Source organism: Hippichthys cyanospilos, chromosome 3 (assembly GCF_059441005.1).
Source record: "Hippichthys cyanospilos isolate Australia breed blue-spotted pipefish chromosome 3, RoL_Hcya_1.0, whole genome shotgun sequence".
NCBI lineage: Eukaryota > Metazoa > Chordata > Actinopteri > Syngnathiformes > Syngnathidae > Hippichthys > Hippichthys cyanospilos.
Window position 1 is genome coordinate 14,469,014 of NC_142371.1, and position 21,399 is coordinate 14,490,412.

The 21,399-nt window shown below is 41.4% G+C and overlaps 1 protein-coding gene across 1 annotated transcript in view; it reads right to left on the minus strand.

Annotated features, from left to right (window-relative positions):
- Positions 1 to 7,221: 7,221 nt before the first annotated feature.
- The window catches only part of hint3 (histidine triad nucleotide binding protein 3), a 31,730-nt gene continuing 17,552 nt past the window's right edge, over positions 7,222 to 21,399 (minus strand). The window contains exon 5 of the mRNA XM_088410174.1: positions 7,222 to 10,029. Coding sequence (XP_088266300.1) covers positions 9,982 to 10,029 — 48 coding nt within the window. The 3' untranslated portion in view covers positions 7,222 to 9,981. The remainder of the gene's footprint in view (positions 10,030 to 21,399) is intronic.

Sequence of the window (21,399 nt, forward strand, 5' to 3'; positions counted from 1 at the left end):
ATTATAACACTGTTCATCTGTTTATCATTAGAGATGTTGGAAATAAGAGTATTTTTTCGTTGTGCAACTTGTTTGTTAGCTCGAGAGGTGCTATGTATCATTAGCTGATTACGTGATTTATTTAAGAGGCTCATGGTCAATGGCATTGTTCAAACAAAGCAGAGCAAAAGGAAAGACAGTCTGGTTGTTTGAAACGTCGTAATCCAGCTGTCTAGCTGGCGAAAAACCCGACGTTTCGGAGTGAGGACGGCATAAAGATCTTGTATAAAAGTTTGTGTTTGATATACAGTATACAGTATATATGATTGTACTTAATAATATTATGATTGTATATATTTAGGTGCAGTGTGTGCAATGTTCACTAAATTAATCTATCAATTAAACAATGGGAGACAGAATGCTGTTAAAGAGAAGTTGCAGTTGCTAGACAATTTTAAAAATATAAATAGAAAGAAAGAATTAAAACTTTCATATACCATCTTTTTGTATAAATACCTGGTGTGATGACCTGCGGCTTATAGTCCAGTGCGGCTTGTCTGTGGCAAAACATGTTTTTTTTTTGGTCAATTTTTGCTGCTGCGGCTTATATAGAGGTGCAGCTTATAGTCCGGAAAATGATATATGTGTGTGTGTGTGTATATATATATATATATATATATATATATATATATATATAGTGATCCTTCCTACTTCGAGGTCTCAGTACTTCGCGGGTTCTTCCAGGAAAAATTAAAAATATTTCAAAATATAAAATAACTTAAAAAATGCATAAAAATGGAAAAAAATTGAAAAAAAGCAAAAAAGTACATTATACAGTACTGTATTCATCAAATAACTAAGTAATATTAGTAGATAACTATGTTAAGTATTCTTCAAGCGTTAGAGTTCGTGACGTTGGTTATCTATTTTGAAATGTATGCTTTTAATTTGTCGGGTCGCGTTGCATTTCCGTTTCCTGTTTTACGTTCTCTGTGAGTCATTCGGCTCGTTACGGTGACGTAGTGAATGACAACGTAAGCTCAAATTATATTGTTTATTATTATGTGGTCGTTTGCGTAGAGGTTGCACTTTATAGTTAGTAGTTGTTGCTAACCCGCTAATGTCGGCTAAAAATACAGTAAATTCATAGATTAAAGTTCGGCAAGTGTTTATATGTTAGTTTACTGACTTTAACATTGTTGTTGATTTATTATTCAACAGATACTACATGATACACCATATACGAGCCAAAATAAATGTGAAGTTCAACGTGATGACTTGCGTACTCTTTCACCGGAGTTTTGGTGTAGATAACCAGTCCAACTAGATTCTTAGCTATAGTAACGTGCAGTATGTTAGGGCTACTTTGCCTAGTGTTGCTAAACTAAAAACGAAAACCAGGTATGGCATGAGTATCCCAAGACAAAACATGTGGCAGCGTATGACAAGACAATACAACAGGACGAGACAAAGCAAGACAACTCTGATTGTGGTTGTCCCAGCTGTGTGCATTTGAGGTAGTTGTTGTAGTTCTAAGTGTAATCACTAGTGCAATAGAAGTATAATTATAAATTAATATGGCAGCAGCAAGTCTGTGCAAATTTTGCAAGTGCATGAGCAAAGTGTGAGTTTTGGTGTTGGGGGTTCCAATGACCTAAACTTCGTCTGCCAGCTAGGTGTTTCTTCTGGCTGGGGCTGCGTATGGGAGGAGGGAGAGGGTTCAACAGTTTCACGGGTGGGAAGGGGGGAGAGTTCAGTAGTCTCACAGCCTGGTGGATAAAGCTGTTCCTGAGTCTTGTGCTCCGGGAGCGGAGGCTCCTGTACCTCTTTCCGGAGGGCAGGAGACTGAAAGACTATGTGCAGGGTGATTTGTATTGGTGACAGTTGTGATGGCTTTGCGGCTGAGGTGGGTGGTGTACAGGTCTTGCAGGGAGGGGAGTGGACCACCAATAATCCTCTCAGCTGTTCTCACGATGCATTGTAGAGCCTTCCTGTTATGGTCAGTTAACCTCCCGCCCCACACGATGATGCAGCTGGTGAGGACGCTTTCGATGGTTCCTCTGTAGAATGTGGTCATGATGGGTGGCGCAGCACTTGCCCGCTTCAGTTTGCGCAGGAAGTAGAGATGCCGCTGTGCTTTCTTGGCCAGAGATGCAGTGTTGGTGGTCCAGGAGAGGTCATCGCTGATGTGCACCCCCAGGAACTTGGTGCTGCTCACCCTCTCCACTGCAGCACCATCAATGGTCAGTGGCGGGTGCTGGGTGCGGCCTCTCTGGAAGCTGACGACTATCTCTTTGGTCTTGCTGATGTTTAGCAGGAGGTTGTTGTCTTTACACCATCCGGTCAGAAGCTCCACTTCTTTCCTGTAGTGGGTTTCGTCGCCGTTGGAGATGAGACCCACCAGTGTTGTGTCGTCAGCAAACTTCACGAGGTGGTTGGAGCTGTGGGTTGCTGTGCAGTCGTGTGTTAGTAGGGTGAAGAGGAGGGAGCTGAGCACACAGCCTTGTGGGGCCCCCGTGCTCAGGGTGATCCTGCCTGAGATGTTGTTGCCAACACACACCACCTGAGGCCTCTGGCTGAGGAAATCCAGCAGCCAGTTGCAGCGTGAGGTGCTGAGGCCCAGTTTGTCCAGTTTGCAGGTGAGTTGTTGTGGTATTATGGTGTTGAACGCTGAGTTGAAGTCTATGAACAGCATTCTCACATGAGTCTTTCTTGTCCAGGTGGGTGAGTACCGGGTGGCGGGCAGAGCAGATTGCATCGTCTGTGGATCGCTTTGCCCTGTAGGCGAACTGATGTGGGTCCAGGCTGGGGGGCAGGATGGATTTTATGTGTGACAGGACTAGTCGTTCAAAGCACTTCATGATGATGGGTGTCAGTGCCACCAGACGATAATCGTTGAAGCAGGATGGGGAGGATTTCTTTGGCACAGGTATGATGGTGGCAGCTTTGAAGCCTGATGGCACAATGGCTTGCCTCAGGGAGGTGTTAAAGATGTCTGTAAAAACATCTTTCAGCTCCTCTGCACAGTCTTTCAGCACCCTGCCAGGGATGTTGTCTGGACCTGCTGCTTTCCGGGTGTTGATGGCGGAGAGTGTCCTCCTCACGCTGGCAGCAGACAGGCACAGAGGCTGGTCGTGCAGAGGTGGTGGTGTTTTCTGTGGGCAGGTGGTGTTCTGTTCCTCAAAGCGTGCAAAGAAACTGTTTAGGTTGTTGAGCAGAGTGATGTCGCTCTCACAGCTTTGTAGTGCAGGTTTGTAGTCTGTGATAGCCTGAATGCCCTGCCATAGGCTGTGTGCATTCTTGCTGTCCTTGAAGTGAGAAGTTATCTTGTTTGTGTATTCTTGTTTGGCTTTCCTGATGCCACGGGACAGGTTGGCTCTCGCTGTTCTCAGGGCTGATTTCTCCCCAGCTTTGAAGGCCTTGTCTCTGGCCCTCAACAGCCTGTGGACATCTCCTGTTAGCCATGGCTTCTGGTTGGCCCGTGTGGTGATCCTCTTGATGTGGATCACGTCGTCCATGCATTTGGTGATGTAGGAGGTCACTGTGTCTGTGTACTCAATATCTGTGATGCCGTTGTAGGTTGCTGCTTCCATAAAAATGTCCCAGTCTGTTGACTCAAAGCAGTCCTGTAGGGCTGAGGTCGCCTCCTTTGGCCACACCCTTACTTCTTTGTTAGCATTAGTCTAAATAGACATATCTAAAACAAAGCTATGTATTTATTTTAAGTCAACTCTTTTATTTCAACTTGCCAACATGGAGTCAAAAGGCATTTTTAAAAAACAATTACTTTAACACAATTTTTATTGGGTCGGAACATGACTTGGGGCCATCATGCTAAATGGCTAACTTTTAAGATAATGGCGACTTGTGTTTGCTTCGCCACTTTTTGTTCAGAGGCCAGGGCTGGAAACACCCTACATCCACTGGCACCATTGCGTGTGCACATACGCGCTGATCCATGGCATCTTGCCTATTTATCACTACCCGGTGGCCATGCACTGTCACTGCGCCATCTGCACCACACAGGATAGTGAGTGTGAGTTCTTCTGACCACAGAGGGAGCCAGCTCGTTGTGTGACAGCCAATAAAATCATGCAAAAAAAAAAAAAAAAAAAAAAAAAAGCAGTGTGGTTTTAACTTCTTCTTTACTGGTCTACACATTATAACAAAAAAAAACAACAAAAAAGATTCATGTTCTAATTAAATTGCTCTCAATTAGAAAAGAAAGGTGGACCGTTCCGGTCACAGCATTAAAATAAATTTGCTGATACTTAACCATCCCAGGGTATGGACTGGTGACATGATAGAACCAACATTATGTTTTATGCAAAAGTGACATTTTAGAGTGACTTAAAATGACACATTTTTTTGTTTTGTTTTGTATGAAAAGATATAGAAGATTCGGTCAAACAATTGGTCAAAAGTTTTTCCTTTTTTTACATATGTTAATAAATCCAAAATTTGGTTTCAATGAATAATAATCATGAAACTGCCCTCCTGAAAGTCACCAACGACATCCTCCTCTTTGCAGACTCCAGCCAAGTCACTATCCTCATCCTCCTGGACCTCACTGCAGCTTTTGATACTGTAAACCACAACATGCTCCTCTCCCTCTTCGACATTCACCTTGCTAACTATCTGCTGTTGATGATACTTTAACTGAGGAGTCATCAAAGATGTAACAACATTTTGTAACATCTTTGGATGATTCTATAGCTTGCAAGCCAATAACCTGTGAATCCACATCCATTTATTATTTGAAAAACATGAACATATATTTATGAATTGGTGGATGTTTATGTTGTTAACCACAACAATATAAGTGAGTAAATCTTTGTATTAATTAACCTTAATTCGTTAATAGGATTCAAACTCACCGTTCCTATGCGCATTAAAAGCAAGCATTTTTCAAAGGGAAGGTTCTTTAAAATCAACTGCAGTGTTTTCTTCTGCCAGAAGAGGCTCCTAGCAGTTACAGAAACTTTGCATTTTGCGACCCAAAACCACAGGAAAAAAAGGATTTATGCCACTGACGCCAATTCATACGAGAGATAATTTGAGGTAAGTGGTTTGGGCATTTGGTTAGAGACCTCTTGGACGCCTCCCTTGTGAGGTGTTTCTGGCATTTCCCAACAGGAGGAGGCCTGATGATGACCCAGGACACGCGGAGACATGTTGCATTTGTCCAAATTTGCAGGCTGAATCCACCACAGGGTGCATTTTTCTGCCACATGATGTAATTTTCGATGCGACAAGTTTGCATGCCGTTGCATGCTGGCCTTGTTTTCCACGGAGGTGGGCCCTGAGCAAAGGCTACTTCGGAGCTCATGTGCTTTTCTGGCGATGTCTTAAAATGTTTTTGCATTTTTCCATGGTATTTAACAAGTGTCCAAAAAACAAAAAAACAATAAATAATACAAAACGGTACTCTCGTTTGCCTGCGCACACGACGCCACGGGAAGCATAATTTCAATTCAATGAGCGCCACCCTGGAAGCAACGTTTTTTTGTAGAGCAGTTGCTAAAACATTGTTTCACACGAGACAAATGCAGACTGCAATGGGGGATATCCTCTCAACGGGACCCAGACTCTTCAGCTGCCTTAACCAATCACGTTCTCACATTCACTTTTTGCTTATTATCCTCTTGATTTGACTCACACTCTTTGGCTGCCTTAGTCAACTGCTACTTTCATGCTACTTTCACGGAGCTTTATATCAGATATCATTCAAGGTAGGATGCAAGGTGTCGATCAAGCTGAAGTGAGGGTCAAGAAGGCAAACTAATCAAACTTTCCCCCCGGTCCAAACAAAAGAAATCAGCTGTCTGAGAGGTTTTTGGGTTTTGAAAACGACCCGATGCAAGACTAACAGACAGAACAAGGCTATTAAGGGGGAAATACACTCTCATCGACATGAAATGATAGAATTCTCATTGTACTATTAATAAATACACAGAGTAGTTGAACGATTGATTTGAAATACAGTGGGCCCCCATGTTACGACCTTAATCCGTTCAGCGGCTAGGCTCGTAACTCGAATTCGCCGTATGACGAGTAATTCAAAACTATGTTAATTAGTGAATGCGTGCAACGCGTGCAAAAACCTTAGGTAAAAACATCACGACTTTATTGAAGCGAAAGTCATTTTCGATTGAATCAAATAATTTTCTAACGGTGAACCCAAAATCAGAATCAAATCGTGAGACAAAGATTCCCACACCAAGTTTTTCGAAATCAAAACATTATAGTTTACATTTACTCTTTTATTCAGCAAAACTTGACCACTTACTAACATTTTTTACAACTTTGTCCACCATGTTTGCTTTGATATTGCAGGTCATATTTTCTGGTTTTTACCCGAGATCTCGTTGTCATAAGTTTTTCGTCTGCAAGACCAGTTTATAGACAGAAAGCCTCCTAAAAGTGCAAACTTAAAGCCCGAAACATCAACCCAGCAATTTTGTTAGTATCAGTGACAAGTCAAGTAATACACAATCAGGCAACAATAGAGACAAAACGAAATGCTTCGGAAGATCAAGAAGAGGAACACGTGTTGCCATACTGAATCTGAGCTGACTTTTCTACCAAAATGAAACATTATATCAAATCTATGAAGATGATGATGACGGAGACAACATCTAAGTTCATTCTATTATTATAATACTTTTTACTGTGACATTTATTCATATCTGTTGGTTTTTGCTCACATCTTGTAAATACAGTTTGAATCTTAAATTTTGTCCTTTTAACTGCTCGATTTTTGGGACTCCAAACATTTCTGCTGGGAACCATAGTTATTTAGTATTGTACGTCCCGGGAACCCAAAACTTTCCAAAGATAAAATGAGCACTGCTTGACACTGGTCACTTATTGCTAAATATGGCACGTGTTATTTTTGGCATTGAACATCTATTGCAGCCTGTTGAGCCTGAAAGGGGGCTCCTCCCAGTTGCAGTCCCTTCAGAAAGTTTCAGATTTTTCCCTAATGGTTGTTTTTTTTTTTTTTTAGTTTTTCCTTCTTCTGGGAGCTTTGTTCAGGAGGTGCCGTTGTTTATTTGTGTTCTCAGTGTTTTTGTTTTTTTTTAAACTTGTGAAGCCCTTTGAGATGGTGTTTCAGGTGTTTTCAGGTGTTTCAGGGCTATACAAATACATTTGACTTGACATGAAAGTAAGTTGATCTGCGTGTCATCGTATGTTTCCTTGCTCTTACATTCCATAAACATGCACTGCTTGACAAATAAGTAGACTCTACAAGTTTATTTTCAGCAAAAATATTTTCTATGATATTCTATAATGTACAGATCTACAAATGTACTTAATTGCTACAACATGCAAATTACTGTAGTTCCACATATATATAAAACAAGACTTTTTTTTCAGAAATGAAGGCCAAAAGCATGGGTGCATCCTACAAACGAGAATTTAAAGATTTTATTCTTATTATTTTTTAATACAACGTCATTCGGAAGATTGAGCCGTAAGCAGCATAAGCTGCTGAGTTTTGATGCACAGATGTGCATTTTATATCAGCTGTATTATTAGTCCAATAATTAATGTAACAGGATGAGCTAGAGGGCGAAAGTCAGTTGGCTGTTAGTAATCAGTGCCTGACGCAGCTAACAGCTGCTCATGTTTGCTGAGGTTGTTACAGCATTATTTTCTTTGAAAGAAGCAGGCAGACAGTACAAATCATACAGACGTACAAATCCATCTTTGTTCACACACATGAATGTTACTAAAGTGGGAAAGGTTATTGCGTCTCCAGCTGATTCAATTTCGAGTGGCAAATTATGGAGCTGTGTGCACCAACTAGAGAACATAGAAATGTATTCCATTTAACTTGTTTATTATTGTGGTCTTTTGCAAATGCATACAGTCATAAACTTGGTGTATTTATGGTAAAATGAACTTGAGCTGCGTAACGAGGAAGACAAACAACTGCTTTCAGCCCATTACACTGGTACAACACTGGGACTGACCTCTGACATTGTGTGAAATCTGAAACATACTGTATTTTACTTTTTTGATGAGATTTATTCTATTTTACTATAGTTTTACATTGTCACCAAACTGTTGGTGTGTCCGATACACGGTAACATAGAAAATACCATAATTTGACCCCAAAATTAACGGCACTAACTATAATACACAGGTGCGTTCCATATTTGGGGTATTACAGTAGATTTGCTAAAGTCAGCACAAATTCTCTAATTTAATTCTACAGAAAAAAAATATGCACTGCTACAGTTAAGATTCAATCTCAGATACTTATGTATTTTCAACATTAACATTTTCAGGGCCCGAGCAGTGACCGCTGCTTTGAATTTGCTATTTTGACAAATTTTTTGTGGGCATTCAAAGACATTAACAAGGATGACTATCTTAAATGTTCCCCATCCTGCTTGATGGAGGCGAGGCATCAATGTTTGCATTTTCTTATTCCTTCCCCAGAAACTAGGAAATGCTTAATAATTCAAGAACTCACATGTATATTAACTACCATATTTTTAAAGGTATAACATTATTTTGACATACAGTGATCCCTCGCTCTATCGCGGTTCATCTTTCACAGCTTCGCTGCTTCACGGATTTTTTTCCAGTGTGGATATTTTTTACAGTGCATCGTGCACTGATTGACTCAGGGGCTTTACTGTTGTCTAGAAATTAAATATTGACGCTGTACTGTATTGGTTTTTCTCTTGTCAATTTAATACAAAAAGCAAGAGGCTTTTGTCTCTCCTGTGTCTCTCCAGTAACCGCCTGTGTGCGCACACGTTAAGAACGTGCTAGTAAGCACATTGATTGACACCTTGGTCTCTAGGAGACGATCACGTGACTTGTAGGCGTGCGCAGAGCAAACACACACACTAATGTAGGCACACAGACAGCAACGGAGAAATGCACAGCTTTGGAAATCTGACTTTAACCTAGATTTCTTTTGTTATGAATTAAAATTTCAAGTGTATTGTTATAAGAGGCTTCACTTTAATTCGATGTCCGGGCATATCAGTTTATAAAAATCTTCTTGCTCAGAAAAAGAAAGCGCGCCAACAACGACCCATAACAATGTTCTCTCGGAGAAAGACTCCCACGCCTTCAGTAGAAACAGACACTAAAGTGGAGCGGCACAGCTGGGACTGCGTAATACGTGAGTGACAATGTTTCCAACCTTGTGTTACTATATTAAAATTATTATTTTAAATACATTTTGGGCTTTAAAATATATTGTATATTGAATTGTAAAATAATTTAAAAAAATAAAGCTGACTACTTCACGGATTTCACTTTGCGCGTGCTATTTTTGGAACTTAACCCCCGCGATAAACGAGGGATCACTATACATATAGTTACATTTTAATGTAGCGCACCAAAAAGGTTCATTGGACACAACTGAAATTTGGTAAGAAATGCCTCAAGACAATTATGCTTTTAATCGAATATCGTGAATTTTTAGTAAAGGGTGTGGAAACACTGCGAATTCTGATGATTTGCAATAGCAAAAAAAGTTGCTGTAAATTTACTGATATGAGCCAATATATTCTAAATGTCAGACATTTGATTTTTCTTTGCTATTGTCATAAAAGGTGCCTCATGAAAAGTTCATGCAGATACTACTTAACGTTCCATCAACTTGTTTCTAAAGTTACAAAATACCCAGCAGTAGAGTAGCCACATAGCTGAGGTAGTCATTGTAATTTGTTTTACACTTACTGTATGTCATGATAGACTGATGATCTGGGGTTAATATCATCACAATGGTGAAGGCTTTTGTACCTTGTTTGATAAAGTAAAACTATCAAATAATGCCATTTGTCATTTCAGTGGATACAATATTACCACTCGTTCTACTGATGCGGAGTTCATATCTGGTTTACATTCTTGTGTTGGTTTCATTTCGGTTTCAAATGTCCTTGTTCACATATGTAATGTTTGATCATTTGCAGAATTTTAACTTTGATTTTCAGTGGGCATACACGCCCAAACTGGATTCCAAGTTCATCATCAGCTGGTTTCTTCTTTAGAGTTGAGAAGCTCTATCAGCTGCTCCACCTGAAAAACAATTGAAAATGAAATTAGGGTTGCCAAAAAAATAAAATGTTGATCAAGGTGGATAAGCCAACTTTAAAAATAAGTCCACCACAAATATCAGATGGAACCAGGTTTGTGCCACAGTTTTCTACACGGACCTTTTTTGCACAGTGTAACAGTGCAACAAATTCACATATATTGAATATTATCAGGCTTTCATTAAGAACAAAAAGTTACTTGGTTCAGGTGATGCAGCTGTGCATTTGTGATGTTCTCTGTGATTCCTTCACTTGTTATCTATCCAGCCATCCATTATCTCACAGTAAATGTCAGAGTTATCAATAATGAGAGACTGGAGAAAAGCCAAAACTCTGAGTCAAACACGATCTTTTGCAAAAAAGGGAGAGAGCACCACATGTATATACAATTATTCCCTCAGTAAATATTTCAGAAGGTTTTCATCATTGACAATTTCCGTTTCCGGGCGTTTCTGCTGTTTTATCACTAGCTAGCTGGAGAGACGAATGATATTTTTCTATTTCGATTTTTTCTATTTTTTTATTCTACCACCTGCAGGACCTGTGTCTGGTGTTTTTCTTTATTTATTTTTGAGGACTGTTTCCATTCTTCGTTTCCAAGTGATTTGCCGATTCTCTGAACAGCTTCTAGCTCCGTTCGTCCTCGTTTTTGTGCAGCTCTGCTAGTGTAAGTATTTGCTCGGCTGTACTAAGATAAGCATTGCTCTGTGCACCTCCACTGCATCAGTCACTTGCAACACCTGCACCATTCTCATGGAGAGGCTTTCTCTCCTGGAGCAATGTGTCCGTCAGCTAGTGCAGAGTAGCTTGATAATCGTAGATTAGACGGACATATCTGAAGTTCTCCTCTGGTATTGTACCTGAAGGTTTTAAGACGGCCGTCATTCAACCATTACTTAAGAAACTTCATCTAAATCCTGAAAATCTCTCTATGGACCAGTGTCAAAGCTTGTTTATTGCAAAAATTCTAGAGAAAGTTGTAGCACAACAGTTTAGCGATTTCATGATTGATAACAGATTTGAACTCCTCCAGTCAGGTTTTAGGGCCAACCACTTAACTGAGACAGCCCTTGTAAAAGTGACAAATGATCTTCTCTGAGCCATGGATTCCAACATCTCAACAATATTATTATTGCTTAACCTTATTGCCGCATTTGACACTATTGATCATCATATTCTTATAGAACATCTTAAATCATATGTTGGTATCTCGGGATCATCACTTTCTTGGTTCAGATCTTACATCCTGGGAAGGACGCATAGTGTCTCTTATGGATGTGATCTCTGACTCTTTATCTCACGTGGTGTCCCACAGGGGTCAGTACTTGTTCCCTTACTGTACAAGCATCTACATGATCCATTTTGGCGATATTATACGTAAACATGCTATTCGTTTTCATTGCCATGCTGATGATACCAAACTATACATGCCTTTAGAAATAACAGATCTGTGCAAGTGCAGTAAACTGGAGGCCTGCCTTGCCGAGATTAAACAAAGGATGTCTTCCAATTTTCAGCTTTTTAACTCTAGCAAAACAGAGATGTTAATTATTGGCCCTGCTCATCATCAGCACTTGATGAAGAATACCACTTTGAACCTGGATAACTGTACTATTGCCCAAAGTAGTTATGCAGAAAACCTCGGCGTGATATTTGACTCAACTCTCTCTTTTCAGACACATATTAATAACACGACAAGAACGACGTTTTTTTACCTTCGCAAAATCGCTAAAATTTGCCCAATTCTATCTTCTAGCGATGCTGAAACATTAATTCACGCATTTGTTATGTCGCACCTTGACTATAGTAACGTTTTGTTTTCTTGGCATCCCATGTCCGGCGTCAAAAGCCTGCAGTCTGTACAAAATGCAGCGGCGAGACTCTTGACAAGGACGAGAAAGTTCGATCTTATTACTCTGATACTAGCTGACCTGCATTGGCTTCCAATTCACCTGAGATATGATTTTAAGGTGTTGTTAATTAATTACCGGGCTAAAAAGGAGTCCGCGGGATCAAGGGGCCTTTTCCATTCAAGCGCCAGTATTATGGAATGCCCTACCTATGGAAGTTTGCACAGCCACCTCAGTAGAAATCTATAAATACCGACTAAGAACACATTTATATCTGCAAGCATTTAGTTAATGGGCCTGTCAGTAGCTTTCTTCTTTTTCCTGCCCCCTTCTCCCGGCTCAGAGAGTGGTCTAGCTAAATGGTGAAGGATGACTGGACCGCCCCCATTTGGCCCTGCACTGATCGACCATCGCGGATTAAGAGATCAAGCATCTGCGACCCAACTGGCTGGACAGTCCAGGTTCCTGCCGAACGGCTTTGCCTGCTGTCAAGACATCATTGCACTATATAGCACAATATTTTTTCTGTAATCTGTATTTGTCTGTATTTGGTGCATGCAGTATCCACTTCAATCTGTGGACCTGGAAGGGTGCTCCTCCCACCTGTGGTCCCTTCTAAAGGTTTCTAATTTTCGAGTTTTTGAGTTTTTCCTTCTCCTTCTGCTAGCTTTGAGAGGAGATGCTGATGTGTACCTACACTAAAAAGATGTCCCTGTATGACTTCTCTTTTCAAAAGAAGTCTCGGCATGACCTCTTTCTACCTGTAAAAGCCCTTTGAGACTTTGGTGATTCAGGGCTATACAAATAAAATTTGATTGAATGATTGATATCTCCCGCTTTATTCTGGGTCGGATTGCAGGGGCTGCAGCTTCAGCAGGGAAGCCCAGACTTCCCTGTCCCAGGCCAATTTGTCCAGCTCCCACGGCAGGATCCCCAGGCCAGCCAAGAGACATAGTCTCTCCAGCGTGTCCTGGGTCACCCCCGGGCATTCTCCCGATGAGACATAACTCGCTCCTCTCAGCGTAGAGGAGCAACGGCTTGACACAGGTTGGTCTCTACCAGAAGACCGAGATTCTCATTTTATATCCAAGAGAGAGACAGGACACCCTGCAGAGGAAACTCATTTCGTCCACTTGTATACGGGATTTCGTTCTTTTGGTCACAACCCACAGCTCGTGACCATAGGTGAGGGCAGGATTGTAGACCGAGTAGTAAATAGAGAGCTTCGCCTTTCGGCACAGCCCTTTCTTTATTATGACAGACCGGCACATAGTCCGCATTACAGCAGAGGCTGCACCGACCCGCTTATCTATCTTCCGTTCCATCCTACTCTCACTTGTGAAAACAAGATACTTGAACTCCTACACTTGGGGCGGGACTTCATCATCGACCCGGAGAGGGCAATCCATCCTTGTCACACTGCAGACCATGGTCTTAGATTTGGAGGAGATGATCTTCATCCCAGCCCCTTCACACTTGACTGCGAACTACTCCAGTCAAAGTTGGAGGACACAATCTGAAGAAGCCAGCAGCCCAACATTCTCCACAAATATCAGAGATGCAATAATGGACCGGACCCCCTCAAAGGTCGGCTGCACCCAGAAATTCTGTCTATAAGACAGAATTGGTGACAAAGGGAAACTTTGGCGGAGTCCAATCTTCACTGGATACAGATTTGATTTACTGCCAGCAATGCGGACCAAACTCTCTCATCGGTTGTACAGGGACCAAACAACGCATGTCAGGGTGTTCAGTACCCCTTACTCCTGAAGCACCTCTCACAGAACTCCCCAAGGGACTTTTTCCAAGTCCACAAAGCACATGTAAGCTGTTAGGGCAAACTCCCATGCACTCTCGAGGATCCTGCCGAGGGTGCAAAGCTGGTCGACTTTTCCACGGCCAGGACAAAAACCGCACTGCTCCTCCTGAATCCAAAGTTCATTCACTTGTGAAACCCCTGAGCAGATTTAATGCAAGATTAATTTCTGAAGCATTTCAGAAAATGAGAAGGACCCAACCCATTAGTCCACTGTTCATAATACTGCAATGCCACTGAGTGTGTTAAAATGATTCATTCACTTTTATTGAGAGAAAGGAAATAGAAAAAAATGGCATGGTAGATATCTGGTTAGCACGTTCACCTCACAGTTCAGAGGTCCTGGGTTTGATTCCAGCTCAGGCTATACTGTGTGAAGTGTTGGTCTGAAGTGAGCATGTTTTCTCTGGGTACTCCGGTTTCCTTGCACAATACCAAATACAGTGGGGTACCAGATTTACGAGATTAATCCGTTCCGCAGTTGGGATTGTAACACAAATTCACTGAATGGTGGGCAAGCCAAACCTATGTTAATTAGCTAATGCGTGTAAACCCGCAGGTAAAAACATAAAAATTGTATATACATATTAAAAAATGGTTATAATATAGTATAGTAAATGTTACTTCTATATAAATACATGCATCCAATTAAATAACGTCATAAATAAAAAATAAAGGATTTATTTAACTTTGAGTGATACTTGTTATGGCCTTATTACCTAGCCTAGCCTAGGCTAGGCTAGCTAAGCTTTCTTCATATTTCTTGATTATCTCCAGCTTCATTTCCATATAAATCATCTTCTTACTTCTCTAAAATATCTAGCAATCTTGGGAATCATGGATAACCAATGCAAGTTTGAATTAAAAACTGAAATGCATAATAAATACGATATTGAAAGCACTCTCACACGAGATTAAGTCTTCAGGCAGCCATCTTTGTGACCCCGTGCACCAACCAATAGCAGACCAGCCTATTCGTGATCATGCTGATCACTAGCAGCATTGTAGTGACACGTTGTAGTGGAGGCAGTTTGACACCAACAGAAAATAAGAGCAATTGCCTAAAAATGCCTCAGGAGGGAGGCAAAACAACAAAACCAACTCCACAGCTCATGACAGTTGCTGATGTTAAGCGTAAAGCGGGATAAATGCATGAAAGAGGGGACGAAAAAACTCAGTGTTCCACATTGTAACGTGAAACAAGCATAAGCCAGAGATGTAACCCGGGGTCCACTGTACATGCGTGGATGTTGAATTGGACACTCCAAATTGTCCTTTTGCGCGTCCATGCATCCATCCATCCATCCATCCATTTTCTACCACTGTATTCCGGGATCGGGTCGCAGGGGCAGCAGGAACGCCCAGACTTTACTCTCCCCAGCCACTTCCTCAGGATCCCCAGGCGGTCCCAGCCCAGCCGAGAGACATCGTCCCTCCACCGTGTCCTGGGTAGTCCCCGGGTCCTTCTCCCTATGTGACATGCCCGGGACACCTCACCAGGGAGGCGTCCGGGAGGCATCCTAACCAGACGTCACTACTGACGTCACTAGAATGATTGTCTGCTATTAGTTGGCGTCACAACTCCCTAAGATACTGGTCTGCTATTGGTTCGCGTCACAGAAGCATTAAGATGCTGTTCTGCTATTGGTCGGCATTATATTTTCCAAAACGGCTCCACGTTAAAGCTTCGTTCGCCTGTGAGTGTTTACAAAAACGTCTTTTTAGTGCACTTAAGTGCTTATTTCGAACTTGAATTAGTTAGCCACGGGTGCCAAGATTGCTAGTGATGTTAAAGAGGGAAGTAAGAAGATGATTTATATGGAAAGGAATCTGGAGATAATCAAGAAATACGAAGAAGGCTACGCTAGGCTACCCTCACTTATGGAATATGGCCATAAGACTTTGTTGGCCATGGAATTGGCCAACAAAGTCTCAAGTCACTCAAAGGTAAATAAATCCTTTCTATTCTTTATTTATGATGTTATTTAATAGTATACCGGTATATTATGAGTAAGCAGGACTCACTTTACTCTTTTGATACCAATTTTAATATGTATATACAATTTTTATGTTTTTACCTGGCGTTTTACACGCATTTGCTATTTAACATAGGTTTGTATTGTCCGCCATACGGCGAATTCGCGTTATGATCCCAACCGCGGAATGGATTAATCTCGTAAACCGGGGGCCCACTATATTTGCATGTGGTTTTGTCATGCTACTGCTCAGCGCAGGTAAAATGCTTCAATTGCTAAGAAGAGAATCACTATGGGCGGAAGTCGCTCTCTGGCCCATTACCATACATTTGGTGTTGGCCTGTGTAGTATTATAAATGATCAGTCTAGTATTTAATTTTTAATTCCAATCCAATACAATCCAACTTTATGTGTTAAGCACTTTAAAACAACCACAGCTGACCAAAGTGCTGTACAGAAAAATTAAAACATCGTAAAAACAGACACAACAGCTCAAAGAAATAAACGCTAAATCTGATAAGACAAAATGAGAAATAAATCAAAAATAGAATAAAATGGAGAAAAAGAATAAAACAGTGAATAAAAATGATAGGGATAAAAGAACAACATAAAAGTAAAAATCCACTGTCTTACTAGTGTTAAACACCAAGGAGAAGAGGTGGGTTTTGACAAGGGATTTAAAAACAGGCAGGGAGGAGGCCTGTCTAATGTGCTGAGGCAGGTTGTTTCAAAGTTTTGGGGCTGCAACAGCAAAGGCACAGTCCCCTCTGAGCTTCCGCTTAGTTTGCGGCTCTCTCAGGAGCAGCTGATCAGCAGACCTGAGATAGCGAGCAGGTGTGTAGGGGTGCAGAAGCTCAGAGAGGTATGGAGGGGCAAGACCGTTCAGGGATTTAAAAGCAACTAAAAGGATTTTAAAATGAATCCTAAAATGTACAGGCAGCCAATGGAGTGAAGCAAAAATGCGGGAAATGTGCTCATGCTTGCGAGTGCCTGTTAAAAGACATGCTGCAGCGTTCTGGACCATCTGCAGACAGGAGCTGGCCAAGGCACTGACCCCCACATAAAGGGCATTACAGTAGTCCAGCCGGGTAGTTATGAAGGCGTGGATAACTACCTCGAACTGCTGCATTGAAAGAATTGGCTAAATTTTGGCCAGCTGCCTTGAATGGTAGAAGCTCGATTTGACAACCGCCCTGATCTGGTTGTCAAATTTGAGCTCCGCATCGACTTTAACTCCTAGGTTGGTGATGGTGGGTTAAACATGCTGGGCCAAGGAGCCCAGGTCTAGAAGGGGTGTTCCAATGGAGCCACCAAAAACAATCACCTCAGTTTTCTTTTCATTAAAATTTAGAAAATTCAATCACATCCAGGCTTTTATGTCGTCAAGACACTTAACTAATGTAGCGATCGAGTGCTCCTCTTTTTAAGAGGGATATAAATCTGGCTAATTTACCATGCAACACTTTCGTGACATGACTTTTTCTTTGGGAGTTTTTAAACGTCATCTGTCATCTATATCAGTGGTCCCCAACCCGTTGGTCCGTGGATTGGTACCAGTCCGTGGATCAACTGGTACCAGGCCGCATGGGCTGTACCCGAAATAATGTTTTGGAGATGATTTAGTTTAATGGTACGCGCACACACAACGCAAACGAGGCGAAAAAGCGGAGCGATTTGTATTGTAGTCAATGGAGTTCACGTGACTGGGCGCGAATGCACGTCGGGCGACGCAATGGACGCGAATGGCCGCGTGCGGTCACGAGAAGCAAAATTTCGCCTTTCGCGTGGTTAATTTTTTATTTATTTTTTACTATTACCGCGTTTCGTGTCGCGGCCAACTGAACTTAGGGAACATTCAACAGCTCACGCAGGGGGCAGGAATGAATCATGGCGGCCGCTTTGCGGTCACCAGGAGCCATCCAACACGACCAGCTGAGCTTTCAATACAAAACAGAGCCAAGCAAGAGCACTCACCTGGCTTGTAGAAAGGCAGAAGCGAGAACTTGGGACAACTGGTATGTGCAGCGTTTGCTTCACTTTAACTTCACGTAGTTACTGTGCTAAGCTAACAATAGCGCAGCATTGTCAGCACAATATTTAGCACGGTCTCGGCCACTTGATTGCGACATTGAAACTTTTTTTGTTTTTGGCAGGCGAGTATTGCCGCAAAGAATAAAGGTGCTGTCTGTGAAAATATTGGCTCTGTCACATCCCAGAAAAGTGAAAGTTCTCAGCAATGCTCTTCTTTCCGTATCTACCGTAAAGTGCACAGCAAGCTCACACCACTCCCCTTCCCTCCCCTCTCCTCGCTCGACAAAAAGGTGGACAACAAGTACAACAGCGACAGAAAGCCCCGCGATTCGGCGAATGATTCGGCGTTCGGTGTGCACCCCATCATATATGTTGGCCGATCTTCACGAAAATTTGCCCAGTTGTGGCCCTATGTCTGATAATGGAGCGGGCCAAATTTAAAGTTGATCGGGTCAATTGTTTAGGAGCTATTAGGAGGAAATTGGCACCTGCAAACGTCCAAAAACAGTCCAAAAATGCACATAAAAAACATTCATATCTCTGGTTCTGTACATCCCAGCACATGACGTTCCATAACTATTTTGTAGTTCTTGAGGTCCTCTATATGCCTAAAAAACGTTCATAGACCTCACAGACCTGTGCACGTTGGGGTAGGAACAGGTAGGAGTATAAATTTAGAGGAGGTGGGATAGTGTGGGTTGAGTTACTGCAGCTTTTATTGTTACAGTTGTGTGACTTTGTGCTGCTGAATAGGCCACGGCCATCATCAAACATCATACTATTTGTTTGAGAGCAATAGGCATGGCCAATGGCTTTTCTGACAACATTTAAGTGATATCACTTCAAGGGGTTCAGCAGAGTACATAAGAACGTTAAAGAATTGCTGTATTTTTTGCTGCCACTAGGTGGCGCCCACACTGATAAAAAATAGGCGTGTAGGTGTGTTTCTCTGTCCCGTGTACTGTCTGCTTGGAATCTTAAATTACCTGTCAGTGATCTCCAATGCAAGTAGTTGTCCACGGCAGCATGGAAACTGAGTCCACAAGATAGCAGGTGTGCTAAAAGCTAATGCTTGCATTCAGAGACTTTGATCAATCCGACAACAGCCGACCCCACCGATCAAAGATCCCTCCGTCTGCAGGTTCAAATGAAAACCTATAGTGCAGTGGTTCAAGTGCTGCCTGTTGACGGGCTACAATCAGTAGCTTGTTAACACTTGCAAGCTACTTGCACTTGCAAGGACAATGCTTGTCCTTGATTTTACTTTACAAGCAGCAAACTGTTGATGCATAAAATTTAATAATTTGTTGACTTGATTAAAGATGCCTGAGAAAAAACAACAAAAAACTAGAGCTGCAAGCAGCTATAACGGGCCCTCGCAGACCTGAGCACGTTGAAGTTTGAACAGTTCGACGTACGAACATATTTGGGTATGAACGTGCATATGCAGACGAACTGTAGAAGTCAATGTTTTAGTAAAGGTCAAATTTTCATTAGCATTTGTTCAACGGGCGCAACTATAATTGGAATCGCAAATTCGGTAATATAATATTTTCTGCCACAAGGTGATTCTAGCACAAAGATGGAATACATGTTTGTTGATGTCTGTAGGAAATGACTTTCATTCAACGTGTGAAGTCGTGACAAGATGAGATCATCTGGGTCAAACTAGATCAGCATTTACTGTTACAATAAATCATCGTAATGAGCACTGCTGTTTAGGACACGGCCATTATCAAAACATCGTAATATTTGGTGGATGAAATTAGGCGTGTCTGAAGGCCTGTCTGAAAAAAAATCAGTGATATTACTTCGACAGGCTCAACAAGGTACATAAATGAAAATGTACGTTTTTGCTGCCACCAGGTGGCGCCCGCACTACAAGGAAAAAAAGTGTGTTTAGCATTGTACTCCCATGAAATGAAATTTAGAGAAGAGCCTCTTGGTCCAATTACATTGAGTTTTACCGATCTGGCCAGACACGGGACTTTGAGGCGGTGTAAAGGCCACGCCCAAATTTGAAGTCATAAAACTTGAGATTCATAATGTTCCCTATGTCTCAATAGTCTCCTGACTAATTTTCAGTGAATTCACTGAAATCGGCATAGCACATAACATGAAAGTGTAAAAATTAACATTTGTCGGCCATCAGGTGTCGCTATTGGTAATTTGAAAATGTGTCATGTAGAAAATGTAGACCATGAGTGTAAATGATACTGTCAATTTTCAGATGTTTTAAAGCTTGTTCAGCTGATTTATAAAGGTTTTTGTCACTGTGGGCGAAGGAAACATTGACATCATGATTTGAAAGCCCACCTCCATCCTATATTTCATGGGATCGTGACTATTTTTGGACCAGTTGTGCCTCGAAGTCTGATAATGGTCTAGGCCAAATTGAAAGTTAATGGGGCCAACAGTATAAGAGAAGACGGCAGCAGTGGAAGACTTACAAATGGCCATAAATGAATCAAAATTGCAAATTCAAAAATCTGAAACTTTTTCTGTACATCCTAGCGTATGGCTGTTTTTGATATTTTTTTAGGTCTTATGTCTACAAATTTTGGTAGCTGTAAGGCGAACCATCTGGGTTTGGCTGCAATCAGAGAATAATGACATTTTTTGCTCCCACTAGGTGGCACTCGCAGTATGACCAAAAATCCGGTTAGTAGGTGTGTTTTACATTGGACTCCCATCAACTATATAAAATTTAGAAAGATAAGACCATCTGGGTCCAATTAAAGAAACTTTTTCAGATTGGTGAGACATCGGAATTTGAGACGACGTACTGGCCGCGCCAATTGGCGAAAAGTTGTAAAAATGGAGAAACTTCAAGTTCCATGCCTCAACGCTATTCCGGCCAATTTACAGTTAAATAGCTAAAACAGGATTAGCACAGTGAAAAAATTGAAATATTAAGGTTTTTGTCACTGGTGGCAAAGAAAATTTGAAACAAGTATTTTGAAGCCCCGCCCCAATCATATATGTTGGCCAATCTTCACTAAATTTTGCACAGTTGTGCCACTATGTCAGATAATGGAGAAAGCCCATTGTGAAGTTGATCGGGTCAAGAGTTTTGGTACCGAAAAATGAACAAAAATGGGCCAAATGGCACATTCAACAGTTGATAACTCTGGTTCTGTACATCCTAACATATGGCGCTCTATAATGTTTTTGTAGGTCTTAAGGTCTTACATATGCATACAAAATTTCGTAGCTATAGATCAAACGGGTCGGAACTGGCTGGCGTTTTAAGGATCATCTGGGCTTATTGACAGCAAGTTTTGCTGTTTTGGGCAAACTCCGGCTTTGAGGTGGCATACAGAACACCCCCTTTATCACAAAGTCGTAAAATTTGAAAACCCTTATTCTCTAAGTTTTGATGCTACTCAGACAAATTTTCAGTTCATTTACTCTAATGGGCTTTGCACAATACATGAAAGTTTAAAAAAAAACGTTTTTGTCAATAAATAGGTGGCGCTAAAACAAATTTAAAAATGTATCATGCAGATATTTTAAGGACATAACTAGGATATTACCTGTAAAGTTTCAGATTTTTTGAAGCTTGTACATTGGAGTTATTAAGGTTTTTGTGGCTCATGGCGAAGGAAATTTGACACACATAAATTAAAGCCCCGCCCCCATCATATATGTTGGCCGATCTTCACGAAAATTTGCCCAGT